Genomic DNA, 17805 nt, shown 5'->3' on the forward strand with positions numbered 1-17805 from the left:
TATTGATTGAAAGTGCACGCGCTGAGGGAATTGATTTAGATTGTTTTGTCGACGAGTTTGGCAGCCGACATAATAATCGTAGGATTAAGCTGCACTGAATATACTGCTGCCGTCAAAGTACCGTGTGAACTGAAACCGCACCATTGCCATTTGCCATTGGGTATAATGTAACAGTTGCATGCGGCACCCATGTCTGAAAACGTAAACGTTGTCTCCATAATCTCCATTATGTGTGAAGCGTGAGATCATTCATTTTTTCGCTGATGTATGTACATACATTGTAAAGACACTGCTATATGTTTCAGTGTTTGTTATGTGGTACGCCCGCCCTTTATGTGACTATGTGAGCAATAATACAGTTTTAGAGATATGTTCATATATGTCAATACTCCAATGAATCATGATTAGTGGAATAAGAGCGTTGCCATTATACCGCCATATGCTGATTATTTTAGGCTGGCGTCATGAGAGACGTCACTTCACATTTGTCAATCAAATTGGTGTAATAATGCCAAAATCTGCATCTTGCAAGTTGTACACAGGTTTGGTATTGCCCCCCTCCCAACATTTACCTTGGCTCCAAAGTGGCCCCCCCACTTTCCGAAGGCTAGAAACGCCACTGGCCACCTTCCCTTATGTCACAACATACACAATATAAGTGATTAATCTAAAACTCATTGTAATGAATTTAGTTTTAGAGTGTTGGTGTGACAGTCCATGGTGATGTGAACTGGAAACAGATACAGTATATACTGCACAGTGACCTAACAGTAATGAATGAGAATTTTTAACAAAGATCCATATCTACAGAGTTGGAGCCACCACAATTACCATAAAACTTGGCCTGGGTTCCCACGTATATTAAATAGCATTCATTTTTTTTAATACAGTAGTACTTTAATGCAGAAAGGAAACGAATGTTATTGGTAACACCCATTCCAGAAACTTGTAGAATAATGCAGAATCATCAACGACAACTTACCCTTGACAAGAATCATTATACGACGTGGTCTCTTAAGCTTCGCAACCATTTCTTGAAGAGAATGGGCCCCCACAACTTTGGTTCCCTTTGCTTCATTGGCCAAAAATTTGTCCACCTTCTCTGTTGTACGGTTGTAGGCACAGACAACCCAGCCATGGTCGTTCATGTTAAGGATGAGGTTCTGGCCCATCACCGCCAGCCCAATAAGGGCAATGTCTGCACTGTAGAAAAAGAAAAGAAAAAATACTCATTAAAACAGAATTCAGCAGCACATTAGACTACCTTTGAAATATAAACAGACATTACCTGCAATACAGGACTGTTTTTACCACACAAAGAGAAAGGAAGAGAGACAGACTTTAAGGACATTATGCCAGTGTATATTCCTAAAATACTTTAATGTGAAAATACAGTAATAATGGAATTTCAATACAAATACAGCAATTGAAGCACTACAGAACCACCACAGTGTAGAATGAATACAGTCCTGTACAGTATACCGTAATCAAACCTCTTACACAGGGACTCCCTAGAAAAATCATATTTATGAACAGGGGCACCAACTTCTATAGATATAACTCACCAAATTTTCTTCCACTCTCAGACACTAACAAGGTTCGTCATATTGTCTCCACCCTAATGATCACCCAACCACCCTATTCCATTAACACGAAATGATGGTGATGTTTGCTTTCATATATATGACCTTTTCTTCACCTTCCACTCCAGCCTACATCATCATTCACCCACATGAGAACAATGTGGTGTGTATTACCAGGCATAAAGGGAAACAGCAACCAATCAAGCGAGAGGTCATCAAGAACAGCAACCAATCAAGCAAGGACAGCACCCAATCAAGCAAGAGGTCCTCACGAACAGCAACCAATCAAGCAAGAAGTCCTCAAAAATGCCTCGCATTAGTTTTTACCAGAGATCATAACTTGAAGTGTGTCATGGGTGTCAGAAAGTCACTACCTTGTCACCTGCTGCTGTGTCATACCAGTTTGAGACCAGCCTACTCACTTCTGACACTACAGAATGCAACTCTGACACTAAACTGCCCATCTCAGACACTATATTCTGTATTGTTTAATTATGCTTCACATTTATGACACTATATGATGCAAAGGTGACATTACACTCCCCATAACACCATACCACCATCAACACTATTACACCATATCATTGTCACCATACCACCATTGACCCCATAACCATCAGCACCATTACACCATACCACCAGTGTCACCATTACACCATAGTCATCATAACCATCAGCACCATTACACCATACCACCAGTGTCACCATTACACCAGTCACCATACCCATCAGCACCATTACACCATACCACGTCACCATTACACCATACTACTGTCACCATAACCATTAGCACAATTACACCACACCACCAATGTCACCATAACCATTAGCACCAATACACCATACGGGGGCCGGGACCATACCCATCATCACCATTACCCCATACCAACAGTCACCATACCCACCAGTACCTTTAAACACTCCTCATTACACCATACCCACTAGTACCTTTAAACACTCATTACACCATACCACCAATGTCACCATAACCACCACACCACCATCATTAGGACAGGGAGGGGGGGGATACTTACACTGGTTCGGACTTGCGCATGACGACGGTCTTGATAGTGCGGCACGATGCGTTACCCATGTTGTAATAACCCAGCCAGTCAGTCACGTGCGCATGTCAACACCACGCGCCGCTGACTTACCGGGTCACCACCGCACACACGGGAGGACGAGGAGCAAGCGATACCTTCCTGACACTTGCACTCCTCAAAAAAGTTTACCCAGCAGAAGAGTAAATATATCACACACGCACAAAAAAAGACGAATGCTGCGATAATTTGAGGTTGCTACACTACACTTAAAACACAATAACACCAGCGATAATGTCTACAACTCCTGTGTGCGTTTGTTATCTTGGTGTCTTTGTTATCTTGGTGTATTCTTCCACCACTGTAAATAAAATAAATAAAATCAATTTCATAAGAGCAGGGAGGCGTTTGGTACGCGATAATTTTCCGACCTTCGTCCCTCTTGACTCACTCACTCGGTTATTAGTTCCGTCATTGTGTTGCGTTGTCTCGAGTGAAGGAAAACTAACACTTAATTTTAACACCTGCGCGGGACTTCCCCAACCGGTGTCCAAGGAGGCCCAGGTAACATTTCCTTGAGTGGAGGATGTAGGAGCCTTGTTGACGTCACAGGAGACACACCTGTATTATACACCCACTGACCTGTGTTTGTCTGTGTATTACCATTATTATATCAGTGTATTCGTCATTTATTCGTGTGTATTAACATGAATATGACTACCATGAATATACTGTACTCGCATGTCTGTCACTTTTAACTTATTCGTGTATTTGGCATTAATTCGCGAGTTATAATTTAATGTAAGAAAAAAAATATACCCCCAAAGGTGAAGTAGAAGTACATTGAGTATCGCCATATGCACTAGCGAACACTACTCGATGCTTAACTTACATACCCCACACCAACCCTCACCACGCCCCATCCATTTAATATTTATTTGTATTTTAAAGGACAAACATAAACAACTTAAAATGAAGTTAAGTTTAAAATCAATAACATATTTCCTACTACATGTTGAGTCTGATGTCATACAGACCATGAAGTGTAATGGTTATACTTATGAACTATCGAGTCACATTAGGGGGCATACAACAGTGGGGGAGGGCATACAACAGTAGGGGAGGGCATACAACAGTAGGGGAGGGCATACAACAGTAGGGAAGGGCATACAGCAATGGAGGACATACAACAGTAGGCGGAGGGCATACAACAATACGGGAGGTCATAAAACAGTAGGGGAGCATACAACAGTAGGGGGAGGGCATACAACAGTAGGGAAAAAGGGGAAGTGCAATAAATCACCGTATGGAGAGAGGGGGAGGAGAGGGAGGCTAGCATATTTGTGGTATACGTCATAGAGGTGAGTTGGGGTGAAATTCGAGGAAGTCGTGAGGACGAGTGACGATCATTACTGGAACGAACGAAAAAAACACACACACACACACACACACACACACACACACAAAAACCAGAAAAAATAGAAGTTAATAAAAGTTTAAAAAATCAAATTCGACAAAACAATTTTATAAGACCCATTAACTTTCCAGTGTAATTATTTCTCCCAGTTAGATAAATTATATAAATAACTGAGACACATTCTCAGTGAGTAGGTAAGGACGTGTTATATTACCACCTCGATAAAAGGAACTCACACTACCACCTCGATAAACGGAACTCACTACCACCTCGATAAAAGGAACTTAAACTGGAGGTTGCAATGACTCGACACAACACAAAACCAGCTACCAAGGAACACACGTCACTCACGAGTAACTTGCAACATAATGGTTAGGTTAGTTTCGAGGTACACTGTCGTTCTCAGGTTTCGATTAGCAAAGGTAAGGTAAGGTAAGATTAAGGTAAGGTAAGATTAAGGTAATGTTAAGGTAAGGTAAGATTAAGGTAAGGTAAGATTAAGGTAATGTTAAGGTAAGGTAAGATTAAGGCAAGGTTAAGGTGGAGAAGCTTTGAAACATAATTCTAGCTAATTGGTGTTGCTTGCCTAACTGCTGCCAAGTGGAGGTACCAAATTAAGGTGTACACGTATATAGTTAAGGTATGCACGTATCCAATTAAGGTGTGCACGTATCTAGTTAAGGTGTGCACGTACCAAATTAAAGTATTCACGTATCTAATCAAGGTATGCAAGTAAGGAATGCATAGTTATTCTCGGTATAATTTAGCTCTTATTCCGGGTCTTGTTTCTATATCTAACTTCAGTCAATCATTTAGGTATACATTCGTTTACCTTCATTTACGAGCATTCATCTGGCGACCCTCTGTGAATGTGGTCTCAGGGAAGTACTGTATTGTGAACGTCTGCGAAAAATAGGTGAAAAAAGAAGAAAAAAAATATTGACAAAAGGTGACCAGCAATCAATACATTCTTGCTTGTGACAACCAGCTGGGTGAATGTACCGAGGGTTGAGAGGGAGAGAGGGAGGAAGTGGGGGAAGAGAGGGAGGAAGTGGGAAGAGAGGGAGGAAGTGGGGAAGAGGGAGGAAGTGGGGAGAGGAGGAAGTGGGGGAAGAGAGAGGGAGGTGGGGAAGAGGAGGAAGTGGGGGAAGAGAGGGGAGAAAGGAGGAGAAAGGGGGAAAGAGAAAGAGAGAAAGAGAAAGAGAGGGGAAGAGAAAGGGGAAGAGTAATGACGTGAGACCGTGACGTAATTAATCATATCAAAAACTAATCTCTCTCTCCGTCGACCTACGATGCGTGGATCATGACCAACACCCCAGTGAGTACCTACCCGTTTTGATTCACCCAGGCCTCCGAGTTGACCACCCCAGGTAGCTCATAATCCCCAGCCATGTGTCGAGAGTTGAACACACGAGCAACAATGACCGCTGGGGAGTGTGTTGACAGCTTCACCTCAACGCCCTGGAGAGAGCGGAAACAACCAAACACCCTCATGCATAACGATAAACTTTTGGAAGGTAGAAAGCGCGCCAGATCGTACACTCGAAACTGTTCCAGCAAGACTGACTGGTCCAGTTTAGAGAGTCCAGTTAAAGGTCTTGATAGGGCGCACGCACGTCCGCTCGAAAGATAGCCCACACGAACACACACACACACACACACAAACACACAAATAGATAACCATCACACACACACATGCAACTTCGCCCACATATCTACACACACACACACACCCATCATCCCATAAACCCACACACCCATCTAACTCTACAAACTCAACACACTATGAGACAAGGACCAGCATAAGCACTCCTTCACACAAAAGCAAACAACACTACACCACCACCTGTAGCACCCCTCACCATATCACCACCTGTAGCACCCCTCACCATATCACCACCTGTAGCACCCCTCACCATATCACCACCTGTAGCACCCCTCACCATATCACCACCTGTAGCTCCCTCACCATATCACCACCTGTAGCACCCCTCACCATATCACCACCTGTAGCACCCTCACCATATCACCACCTGTAGCACCCCTCACCATATCACCACCTGTAGCACCCCTCACCATATCACCACCTGTAGCACCCCTCACCATATCACCACCTGTAGCACCCCTCACCATATCACCACCTGTAGCTCCCGCCCACCACAACACCATGATCGACCTCAACATTCCTTATTCAATAATTCACTGGTCCTCCTACACCATAACCCCCACTGACACAAACAAAGCACCATCGATGGACAGATGGCCCCAACCTAAGCTAAACTACCCATCAAAAATAGGACCCACTAGGACAAGGCTCCAATCCTCATGGTTAAGTTAAATTACGTCTCATTTGGCTGGGGTCTATTAAGACACGGGGGCCAGTCACCACCATACAACAGTAACACTCCCACACATCACGAAGCTAGTTATGTCCTTCACTACTACGTGTCACATTAAGTAGTCACATTAACACGTATCGAACTGGCGATTTAATTTCACTGAGTGCTTGTGTGTGTGTATGTGTGTGTGTGTGTGTGTGTGTGTCTGTATTTGGGTGAGTGTGGTGGTGGATGAATTACTCGTTCGTACGTGTATGGGTAGACTGAACGAGTGAGTGGGCGTGTGAGTGATTGAGTGGGTGGGCGTGTGAGTGAATGAGCGTGAGGGCCTACGATCGAGTGAGTGAGTGAGTTAGTTAGTTAGTTACGAAGAGGCACTAGAGAAAGGAGCGCACGCACGGTTCACCAGCAAGTGTAACACTGACACGGCAGTGGCACACCCCAGGGAAACTACGCCACCCCCCACCCCACCTCCCTAACCCCCTCCACTCTCTCTTTAAACTCCGCCCCGTCTAACTAGCAACTATTTCCCTACCACTTTCGTCCCATTTCTTCTCTTCCCTCTCCTTCAGCCCAAAACATACATCTTCCTCATAACCTAACCTAACCTCACCCCTCCGCTGTGTTCGATCACAACTCTACGTGTTAGGTGTCCGCCCAACTGTGAGACCGGCCAAGGTGTTCCTCCTTCAGTTGGGTCAGGTAAAACTTAATATGAATACCTGAATAAGGACAATTAGGACCACCTGAAGAACAAATAGGTACCTGTATGTTTTGTGTGTGCGAGAGATGATGAGGCAATAAGCGCTGGAGCATTAACAAGCGGTGCGTGTGCCTGCCTCCGCCCCCACCCCTGATCTCCTGTCTATTCCCCCCTCTCATTCCCGAAAAACGTGTCCCCTCCCACCCAACCTTGGACACTAATGCCTCCCCTGTACACCCACCCTTATACACTATCCCTTGTATACCCAGCCTTATACACTATCCCCTGTATACCCAGCCTTGTACACTATCCCCTGTACACTCAGCCCTGTACATCTCCCCCGCACACCCACCCTTATACACTATCCCTTGTATACCCAGCCTTGTACACTATCCCCAGTATACCCAGCCTTGTACACTATCCCCTGTACACTCAGCCCTGTACATCTCCCCTGTACACCCACCCTTATACACTATCCCTTGTATACCCAGCCTTGTACACTATCCCCTGTACACCCAGCCTTGTACACTATCCCCTGTACACCCAGCCTTGTACACCCAACCCAGAGGCACACAGCACCTCCTCCACTGTGACCTTCAGAGACAAGGATCAAGACAGGAGAGGAAATAACACACTCACTGGTCCTGGGTGAATGTTTCTTCTCTACTGTTATTATAATGAGATATTTACCTGATACCTGTGCCTGTTACCTGTATCTATGACCTGTTACCTATGTTTCTCAATTAACGAGTCTACTGCAAAATAGAACACGGGGTCAAACAAAGATCACGAGTCCCTTATACCCAGATAGGATACCCTCTAGGAAGCTGTGATAAGATGTTCACCTCCAAAGAAATCCAGGGTGTTTAATCTCCAGCTATAATAATCTAGGGTGTCTAATCTTGAGCTATAATAATCTAGGGTGTCTAATCTTGAGGTGAGATAAGCTAGGGTGTCTAATCTTCAGGTGAGATAAGCTGGGGTGTCTAATCTTCAGGTGAGATAAGCTGGGGTGTCTAATCTTCAGGTGAGATAAGCTGGGGTGTCTAATCTTCAGGTGAGATAAGCTGGGGTGTCTAATCTTCAGGTGAGATAAGCTGGGGTGTCTAATCTTCAGGTAATAATGACAAAAAACGTCATATTAGAGCAGGGAGACAGCAATCAGGTCACAAAGAAACGTAACAAAATTTCCACAGAGTAACTTGGTGCCCTTGACCTTTTAACTAGCTGTTGCTTTAAGAGGCAAGACTAAGGGAGTTTAGTGTTTAATCTAAGACAACGAGTGACCTGACCTGATAAAGATTTCTTTCAAGTCTATGTATATATGTATGTAGGTACAGTATGTGTGGGGGAAGGAGGAAAAGGGGAGGGGGAAAGAGGAAAGGGAGGGGGAAAGGGAGGGGTAAAGGGGGAGACAGTTCACTAAACGTTCACCAACAAACTGGGGACTCGTGATAACAGCCACTTTACGTCACTCCCTGCGTGTGTAATCTTGACGTCTCTCTCTACTCAGCAATGTGATCTTGTTGCTATAATGATTGACGTCAAGTTCCGCTCGCTCGTGTCTGGACTGGGTTGATGTCTCGGTTATGCCCCCACACATAACACACCCCGTAGCTGATGTAGTAGCACCAAACAGCACATAAGACGACACTTACAAAAACAAACATCTTGAGGTACACAGCTGTCACTTTATCATCCCAGTGTGGCGAGTGTAAGCGGCCACACCAACACATACGGTACCTGCAGGGGAGGGGCCATAAGATCGAGTTGGCCATAAGATCGGGTTGGCTACACTCTACAATACAATCCTTCGCCCTTATGACAAAATGGGGTAGAGCTGCTTCTTGGTAGTGGTGGTCTGGAGTCTGGAAGATGTGGAAGGAGGGGTGAGAGGGGGGTATTACTGTGATATATGTGGGAGGTGGTGATGTGGGGAAGGAGGATGTGGAAGTGATTATGTCTGTGGGGTTTAGGTATAGTGATGGGAGTGTGGTGGTGATGAAAGTGTGGGATTGTGGTGGCGGTGACAACAGTGGTGTGGTGGCTGCCTAAAAACAAAAACAAAAACCCTGGACACAGATCCCCTCCAACACCACCATTCCAAAAAAGTTATGACGCGGCTGACGACAAAAAACAAAAGATAGTAATAATTCACAGCGGTTGTGGTGGCGAGTGGAAGACCTCCCCCCCCCCCCTCAATCTTCAAGCAAATGATTAGACGACAAACATCAACCACAGCACCAAGTAATATATACCCCCACCAAGAGGAAGTGACGGGGTTAAAGAGAGGGAGGTAGGAAGCGGGGGTGTGGGGGTTTCCCCCCCCCTTCACCCAAAAATTTTTCCTAAAGCTGTATTTTACTCTTTATGTTATATTATGATATTATTTAGTGACAGAAGAGGAGGAAGGAAGGAGATACAGTACAGCATCTACACAATCTATACACCTCACACAGGGAGAAGTGAGAGAGCAGTTGTATGGAGACTCTCACTGTAAGGCCACGCTGCTTGCTGGCTGTGGAAAAACCAGTTAATTATTTGTTACACAGAGGAGCGTCACAGACAAGGCCTCCTGCATCCTGAGTCCCTGTTACACTGATGACCATAACACTGATGATAGTACTGTGTATTAAATGTGAGGGTATTTATAGGGAAAAATGTTCTCTCGCGATGACCGGGGTTGAATTACTCTCGAGAAACCTGACCTGACCTAACCTAACCTAACTTGACATACTAATCTAACTTAACCTAAGCTAATCCTTTCACCTAACCTAACAAGCTAATCTAACCTCACCTCAAGCGAGAGAGACGTGTCGAGTGCAATTTCTTGGCCATCATGATAAACAACGAGACAAGATTTACCCACAAGATTAATCACGATGTTAATACCACACATGTGGGCCCAGATTTCACTTCTAACACACACACAAGGGAAGTTTCGGTATTAATCTATGTTAGTAGATCAAGAACAGCGAGCGAGTGAACACAGGTAATGAACGTCTCAAGACAAGGTGGCTGTTAATACGAGGGTGAGACTAGAGAAGTGAAACCCTGGACGTCGTGGCCTTGATCGTCAGCGTAAACAAGATTCTCCTCCCCCATAAAAGTGACTAAAAATCTCATTATATTTTTTTATGCATCACCTGAAGACTCTCTACCATAGGTTATTTCATCTGAAGACTTACCACCCTAACCTAACCTTCAACAATTACGGTCTTTAAGCGCGTAACAAGATTAATTATTACGCCAATCCATCAACAGTTAAAAAGCGCAGGAACGGATGGGCCACATTGATTGACGGATGGATGAAGGAATGGATGAACGAAGAAACGGGTAGCCCACATGATGGACGAAGGAAAGGATGGACGGACAAACGAAGAAACAGACAGCCCGCATGGATTCCTGAGTACAGTATTCGTACTTCTCCCTGAATGGCGGGAACAACAAGCTTAAAAAAACAGCTTGCCACTTGTGTCCCTACAACCATAACACACCTACAACCACAAAGCCCCATAACAAAAACACAACCATGGATTACTCTCACATCACACACAAACCACAACCCTGGACACACAGACAAACACATAATTAAACCATCCAGGCTTCTCCTCCTCTCTCCAGTGTGGTGGTGGAAACAAACTCAAGAGACTAATATATATGGTGTACATTGGTGGTGTGAGGAGGCCGACCAACACCATGATGTCACGCTGTAACCACACGACACCTCCTTCATTACCTTATATATACAAGTCTCGTCTTTCACTCCTGTTATTACAATGATAAATGACTGTATATTAATGCCTAACCACCACCACAAGTTTCCACCTTATCATGTATTTCCAGAGACTGATAAAAACCCTGGAATCAAACATTTTTTTTACATATTTGTTTTTATCAATTGGAAATATATTTACCATTACCGAGGTATATATTATAATAAGTCCAACATAATCAGCCAACATCGTAGAAAGCTAGCAGGTGTTGCAATCCATACATATACTAGTGTTGCGACATTAACTGAGTCTCTCTGTCACCGCCGACCACATCGCCTTGAACACCAGCGTCGGAGCCCTGTGGTGGGGGCTGCTCCCCCGAAGGCATTTCAACATGTTATCATATCTTGAGGCTTCACTGCCATGCAATGTGGCGCTGAAAAATGTTTTATCCATTGTTATCAACTACGTCATGACCTTCCATGAACTTTCTCTCATTTCTCTGGGTAGCATTTGCAAACTCAGCCTCACCCACCGTGTTCACCCGCCTACAGCCCCACCCCATTGTATTCATCCGTCCGCAGCCCAACCCAACCGTGTTCACCCATCCTCAGTCCTACCCACTGTATTCACCCGTCCGAAGTTCAACCCTGATACGAAATTAACAAAAGAATCACTCGGGCCTCGCCGTTTCAAACCGTACAACTCTCTACTGCCGATAACATCAAAAGTGAGAACTACAGCTAAGAGCCCACCAGTGTGTGAGAAGTAGAGGAACACTGGTGTAGACATCAAGCTGCGCGCACGCGCACACACACACTTTCCTCCAGTTGTCCTTGTCACGCGTAAAAAATATTTTCTTTTTATCCATCCTCACAAACACTATAAGAGGTATACAGGCATGGCAAACATCCGTCTGCTTGTGTGTGTGTCCTCTCCCTTGAGACAAAATTCTTGTATTCCTCACACTTATATTACGACACTCGTATACCAGGAGCAACACCAGGAAAATCAGGCAGGGGGAGAAAGAGGAACAGGAGGAGAAGGAACAGGTGAAGGAGGAATAGAAGTAGGAGATGCAGCAGAAAGAGAAGGAGTTAGCGTTAAAGAAGACACCAGCAGCGCCTAGCCCAGGGCCACAAAGAAGGAAGGAAACAGCAGCCTCCAGCATTACCACCAAGACACCCACCCGCCAGTGTTGTGGGTGCAGGTGAACCTTGAGACCAACTGTCTCTTGGACGCACTGGTGACTGGCTGAGTGCGGGAGGTCTTGGATGAGTGGGGGAGGTCTTGGATGAGTGGGGGAGGTCTTGGCTGAGTGCGGGAGGTCTTGGCTGAGTGGGGGAGGTCTTGGATGAGTGGGGGAGGTCTTGGCTGAGTGCGGGAGGTCTTGGAAGAATGGGGGAGGTCTTGGATGGATGGTAAGGGTTGGCCAGACGGGATGACTTGGACCAATGCTGTCAAGTCGAAAACAAGCCAGGAGGGGAGAAGTGGCTTTGGCTGAGTAAGATTGAACTGGGATGAAAGAATGGGCTTATACTTGGTTGAGTCCACTTACTATTTCCCAACCAACCGTCCACCCACCCATCTATTTGCCCAGATGACTTGAGTAGAGTGAGGCCGAGCATGTACAGCCAGAGAGAGAAAGCGACCCACCTCACTGAAGACATCTATACTCGGCTGGGTACAAGGTGGCACTAGAGCTAATGTATGGGTGGGTGGGTGTGAGTGGTTCTGGATGTGTGTGGGTTGTTCTGAATGGGTGCACATCGGTCTTGATGGGTGTGGGTAGGTCTCGGCGGGTGTGGGTGGGTGGAGCGGCCTCGGTTGTACCAGTCAAGTTTGTCGGAGTATTACCCAATACAGTACACAGTAATTTTACTTTCCCCAGCTTGAGGATGCAAATTGCCGGATGTGTGTAAGTTAAGTAAGGCTCTCAACCTCAGCCAGTTAAGCCTACAGGTCTCTCTCAACTCTCTCCCTTTCTCTACTCTCTCTCCCACACCCCAAGGACGAATTTATACACAAAATTTCCTCAACGTTTGGTAATATCTGGTATGTGTTTGGAGGTCATGTAGGTAAAGAGGGACAGGAAGTTGAGCCTCTAATTACTCATATTTATATAATTGTTTTTGTAATATAGCGTAGGGGGAGAGGTGTTGTTTTCTGACATAATGTATAATAAAATACAAGCTCTCTCTATCTATAAACAAACCACAAATCCACATATATGATCCATAAGCAGAGATCATATATTGGCAAAAAATGCAGAAGATAACATGTATACAGTGTGTGTGTGGGGCGAAACATCCCCCTCAGGACGTCATACAGGTAACCTCTGGGGTAGTATTACAGGGGTGTGTGACTCTGCAAGGTCAACACAGTCATACAGTAGCAGAGAAACGTCCGGCGAAAATGTACGAAGACGAAAAATTGCACGTTGCAAAATACCACATGCAACAATTTCGACATAACAACCTAGAATAACCTTACACATATTGCAAGATGAACATGAATCTACAACGGCCTCACTTTCTAATGTAGGGAAAATGTAAAAGAAAAAATCATGTTGCAAGGTTAGAAATATCATGTTAAGTGCCATAAATACAGAAACAAAGACATAAATAAATAAATTCCAACAAATACATAAACAAAATCATAAATAAATACACCAAAAAATCATAAATGCTGTACATATGTAAATACAAAAAACCACAAACAAATGCACAAAAACAAAAACACTTACTGTATTAATACATGAGTAAATAAGTTGTGTGAGAACGATATTCAAATACCCCAACTGTGGTCCATTACAAATAGTCTTATAATAAAATAAAATGCTTTTCATTACTTCAGAAACTAAGAGAAGGAGAAGCCCCTAAAGTCACAGTGCCAAAGAGCCTCAGTGAGTCTTATCTACCCGAGTCTGACGTACAACACTTTCAATACATAAAGATACAGGGGGGGGGGGGAAGGGAGGGAGAGGGAAGGAGGAGAGGGAAGGGAGGAGATGGAAGGGAGGGAGAGGGAGAAGGAAGGGAGGTACATAAACCTGGAGATGTGCTGGCAGCGTTGTAAGTAACATGATCAACCTGCCCCTACAGTATCCAGATTATTATTACTATGATGGGTTTTGGTCATGATAGGAAACAGTATGACAGTAGCTACACAAGGCTCATGCTGGTGATGATCCTGTGAACCAGTAAAAGGTGTGACAGACAGGTGGTTGGACATCTACGGGGGGAGCAAATCCAGGAACAAGAAAATAGCCAGGTTTCTTTGACGTAACCACTAATTTACTGGCATGTCTACATCAGAAAGACAAATACTGTTCGTGTTGATGGTGTAGGCTGGGTGTGTTGGTAGTGTAGTGTACAAGCTGAGTATAACACTAGTACTGTACTACATGTTGAGTACAGAACTAATCACTCAGGAAGCTCAATGAAAGTAACTAACTGAATCATGTAACATATTTTAAGACAGTATTTCTAGTCCTTTGACATGGTGTAGGTGAAGCAAGACGAGATCCTGAGTGTGTGATCTGTCAACAAGTATCAAAGGTGAGGACACTGTAGACCGGGTTACACTATACAGTACAGGTGTGTGAAATCTCGTGCCACTGGCCCTCACTCCCATTATGGATTGTGTGTTATACTGTACTTCATCAACCATGACACTGTGGTCATTCACTTTGATTACAGCAGCGGGGAGTTCCCCCACTTCCGTTTGACCATAAATGCAAAAGACCATAAAATTCACTCAAGAAACGAGGGAATAAGACGGTGACTTGCTGATCTAAAGACTTTTGGGATTGACGCAGAACAGTAGAACACGACTTGCACAGTTTGTGCTACTCAATGACAGATGACTGGATAAGCACTAGGCAGACTAAAAAAAAAGTAGGGAAGGAGTGTTGGAACCTTGCTACCCAGGATGTAAGTAAACAAAGAGAGCCACCTGACAGAGGAAGCATGAATCACACTTTCAATATTTGACAAGTTTTAATGTAGACAACAACATGAGGTCATCTGTTTCAATGTATGATGTTACCTGAATCACTGTTATTGTTCATCGGCTCTCAAGAGGAGCGTGTCAGTGGCGTTGCAGACCAAAGTGTCATGTGATATTACGTCAGGATCTACTGTACAATCACTGGGCAGACTAAAACAAGCCCATTGGGCATGCAAACACAAACAGCGCCAACTGAGGGGGAAAATGTGAGTCCCACCGGAAGTACAGTATATATGAAAAGGTCAAATGTAGAGTGACGTCATGTGTCTGCTCATCAAATGTGATCCACTAAATATTAAGTGTGAAATGGCGTTTGTTTGTTTTTTATATACTGTATTATATTTTCATGTTTGGTCTCCTAGCACCTAAATCATTATCATGTTTGGTCTCCAATACAGATATGACCTCCAGTATACAGTACATATATTATAGTCATGACCTTCAGTACACAGTTGTGACCTTCAGTACAGTTAAATCAACCTGCTCCCACAGTGAAAGTTGACCAACAATACGTGGTACTGCTGCTCCGCCCTCCTTCCTCCTCCGGCTCCCTCAAGGTTAGTTGTCATATTAATTCCGACTTCACACTGTAATCAATTCTCCTTATACGCCCCCCCTCCCCTTCACACACTTCTCTTCCTCCTCATCCCTCTTATCACACTCTTCTCCACACACCCCATCTCACACACTTCCCCTCCTCATCCCAACCTCATACACCCCTCCTCCTCATCACCCCCATCACACACCCCTCCCACCTCTCCCCCTCCCATCAACACACCCACTAACCACAAACAAGAGAAAACTCAGTAATACCAACACACATCATTATCATTTCCCTTCAATATTCTTTTCTCTCTCTCACTCCACTTCAATTTCAAGGCAAAACCTCATTGCAACTTGAGGCGGCAGTAATAATGTTGCAACACTCATTACAGCGGTATATATATATATGACCTGCACGGCCCAGATTGTAGTACGACTTCTTTCCAGCACAATATAACCAGCTATCCAAGTTTCACCACCACACCTACGCCACTTAACTACAATACTATCCCGCAGGTAAAGGTGTGGTAAAAGTCGTCAGGAGCAACACAACCTGTCATCCATCATTCAAACCTGAAGCCAAGAGGCAAGTTACTCCTGGAGGAGTACCGGGGGCAGTGGGGGACGTGCACTTTGTTTTCCTTCACGACTACCTGTATGGAGGAGAAAGAGGAGGAGAGGAAGTGCTAGAGAGGAACAGAGATGGCAGAAGAAAAATGTACAGGTCAAAAAGGTCTGGTGTTTTGTTTTAATAGCCTTCAACAGGTTGGGTTCATTAAGGGTCATATAAGCGACTGGGAGACGCTTCTGTCATCAGGGGAGGAGGGGGGAGGGAGGGGTCCTTAATAAAGTGCAATGCCACAGATAAAAGACTTAAATGTTGATGGTCTGTCACAGTTAAGTGTTCCCCTGAGTGAGGCTGGGACGAGGTCATCTAACTTGATGACTGATCATCTGGGCCCCCTTCTAACAGGCCCTTACCTAACCCTACCTATATATTCATCTATCTACCTCTTTCTACCTCTGTGTGTGTGTGTGTGTGTGTGTGTGTGTGTGTGTGTGTGTGTGTGTGTGTGTGTGTGTGTGTGTTTGTGTGTGTGTGTGTGGCAACAGTCACTGGCCATAATGGGGTAAGCGTAAGTTGCTCAACGCCTGTAGAGCAAGAGGAAGATGTATGGTGGGTGAGGTGAAGTAACGTGTGCCATTGTTTCTCAGGTAAGATTTCTATTAACAGTAAACAAAAGGTAACAGAAGGTGCGTGGAGGAGGAAGAGGAGGAGAAAAGAATGGTCTGGGGGGCACAGCAGCAACTGGTGGTGGCTGGAGGGGCAAGTAGGGATGGTAGGGAGGAGCAGGTAGGAGGAGCAGGAAGGGAGGAGCAGGAAGGGAGGGGCAAGTAAGGGTTAGCAGGTAGAGGGGAGGAGGTAGGGAGGAGCAGGTAGAGGAGATATGGGGGGGAGGAGGAGTAGGTGGATGGGGGAAGGAGACACCCACCAGGGACCAGGGAGGACTGACTGACTGGCTAGATCAGTGGTTTTGAAAGACTGTTCTGTAGTTTGTGGTCTACCAACTTGCCCACATCCATTACACGTACAACCTCTTAGCAAGTAGTTAATGGTATAGCAGTGGATGCCAGTCTACCACGAATGACAAAATGAGGTTGTAAATAATAATAATAATAATAATAATAATAATAATAATAATAATAATAATAATAATAATAATAATAATAATAATAATAATAAATGGCCCTACGATCCATGGTAGAGGCAGCATTAGACTAGTCACCATATGTCAAGGTTGAATGCATGCGTGCGTGTCCATGTGCTACAGGAGACAGGAGGACTACGGTGGCATTGACATTCCCCTTTAAGAGGTGCCAAAGTCAATGTCACAAATATAAAGGTACTACCATGACACCATATATTACCATACTCTTAATACTACTACCATTAGCCATACTACCATGACGTTCGCTCCATCAGCTACCATCATCCAACACTGGCCACACCCGCTGTTATTCCCCCCAAAACGAAAAGGTTCGGCTTCTCAGCCACCAGATTATTATTTTTTACTCCACTGGCTGAAATACTGTACTGAACCGTCCTTGACCAAATTTTCACAGCTCATTGGGAGTAACTGACTTTGATGAAAATTCCCCAAGAGAAGACATCAAAGTTCAAGCTCACCTAGAAAATGAAAACTAACTATTTTTTATGGGAAGGTTATGTGTGTTTTGACTTAGAATCCATAATCATCAGCCAATCTTTATGAAATTCCCACAGATTATTTGGATGGTTTGATATTCAAGTACCAGTATAAGTTTAGTATAGGTCAGAGGGTTAATGATACCGAGATTAAGTCACCAACATTAGAATTTCTCCGGGGATCACACTGTTTACGTTATGGCATTATTACTGCTCTTCGATAACTCAAGTCATTACAATATCTCCC

General features: G+C 44.5%; 1 protein-coding gene across 3 annotated transcripts in view; it reads right to left on the minus strand.

The window, feature by feature from the left end:
* LOC121862093 (6-phosphogluconate dehydrogenase, decarboxylating-like) overlaps window positions 1-17805 on the minus strand; it is a 33907-nt gene that overhangs the window by 7400 nt on the left and 8702 nt on the right. Inside the window, exons 1-3 of one of the 3 annotated variants that reach the window (XM_042360062.1) lie at window positions 6748-6782; window positions 2618-2984; window positions 983-1203 (exon numbers count right to left, since the gene is read on the minus strand). In XM_042360062.1, coding sequence (XP_042215996.1) covers window positions 983-1203; window positions 2618-2676 — 280 coding nt within the window. In that variant the 5' untranslated portion in view covers window positions 2677-2984; window positions 6748-6782. Of the gene's footprint in view, window positions 1-982; window positions 1204-2617; window positions 2985-5370; window positions 5550-6747; window positions 6783-17805 lie in introns of those variants that run through there. The other 2 variants (XM_042360061.1, XM_042360063.1) reach the window with 2 other exon arrangements.

This window comes from Homarus americanus, unplaced genomic scaffold (genome assembly GCF_018991925.1).
Source record: "Homarus americanus isolate GMGI-L3 unplaced genomic scaffold, GMGI_Hamer_2.0 scaffold25013, whole genome shotgun sequence".
In the NCBI taxonomy this organism is placed as follows: Eukaryota; Metazoa; Arthropoda; class Malacostraca; order Decapoda; family Nephropidae; genus Homarus; species Homarus americanus.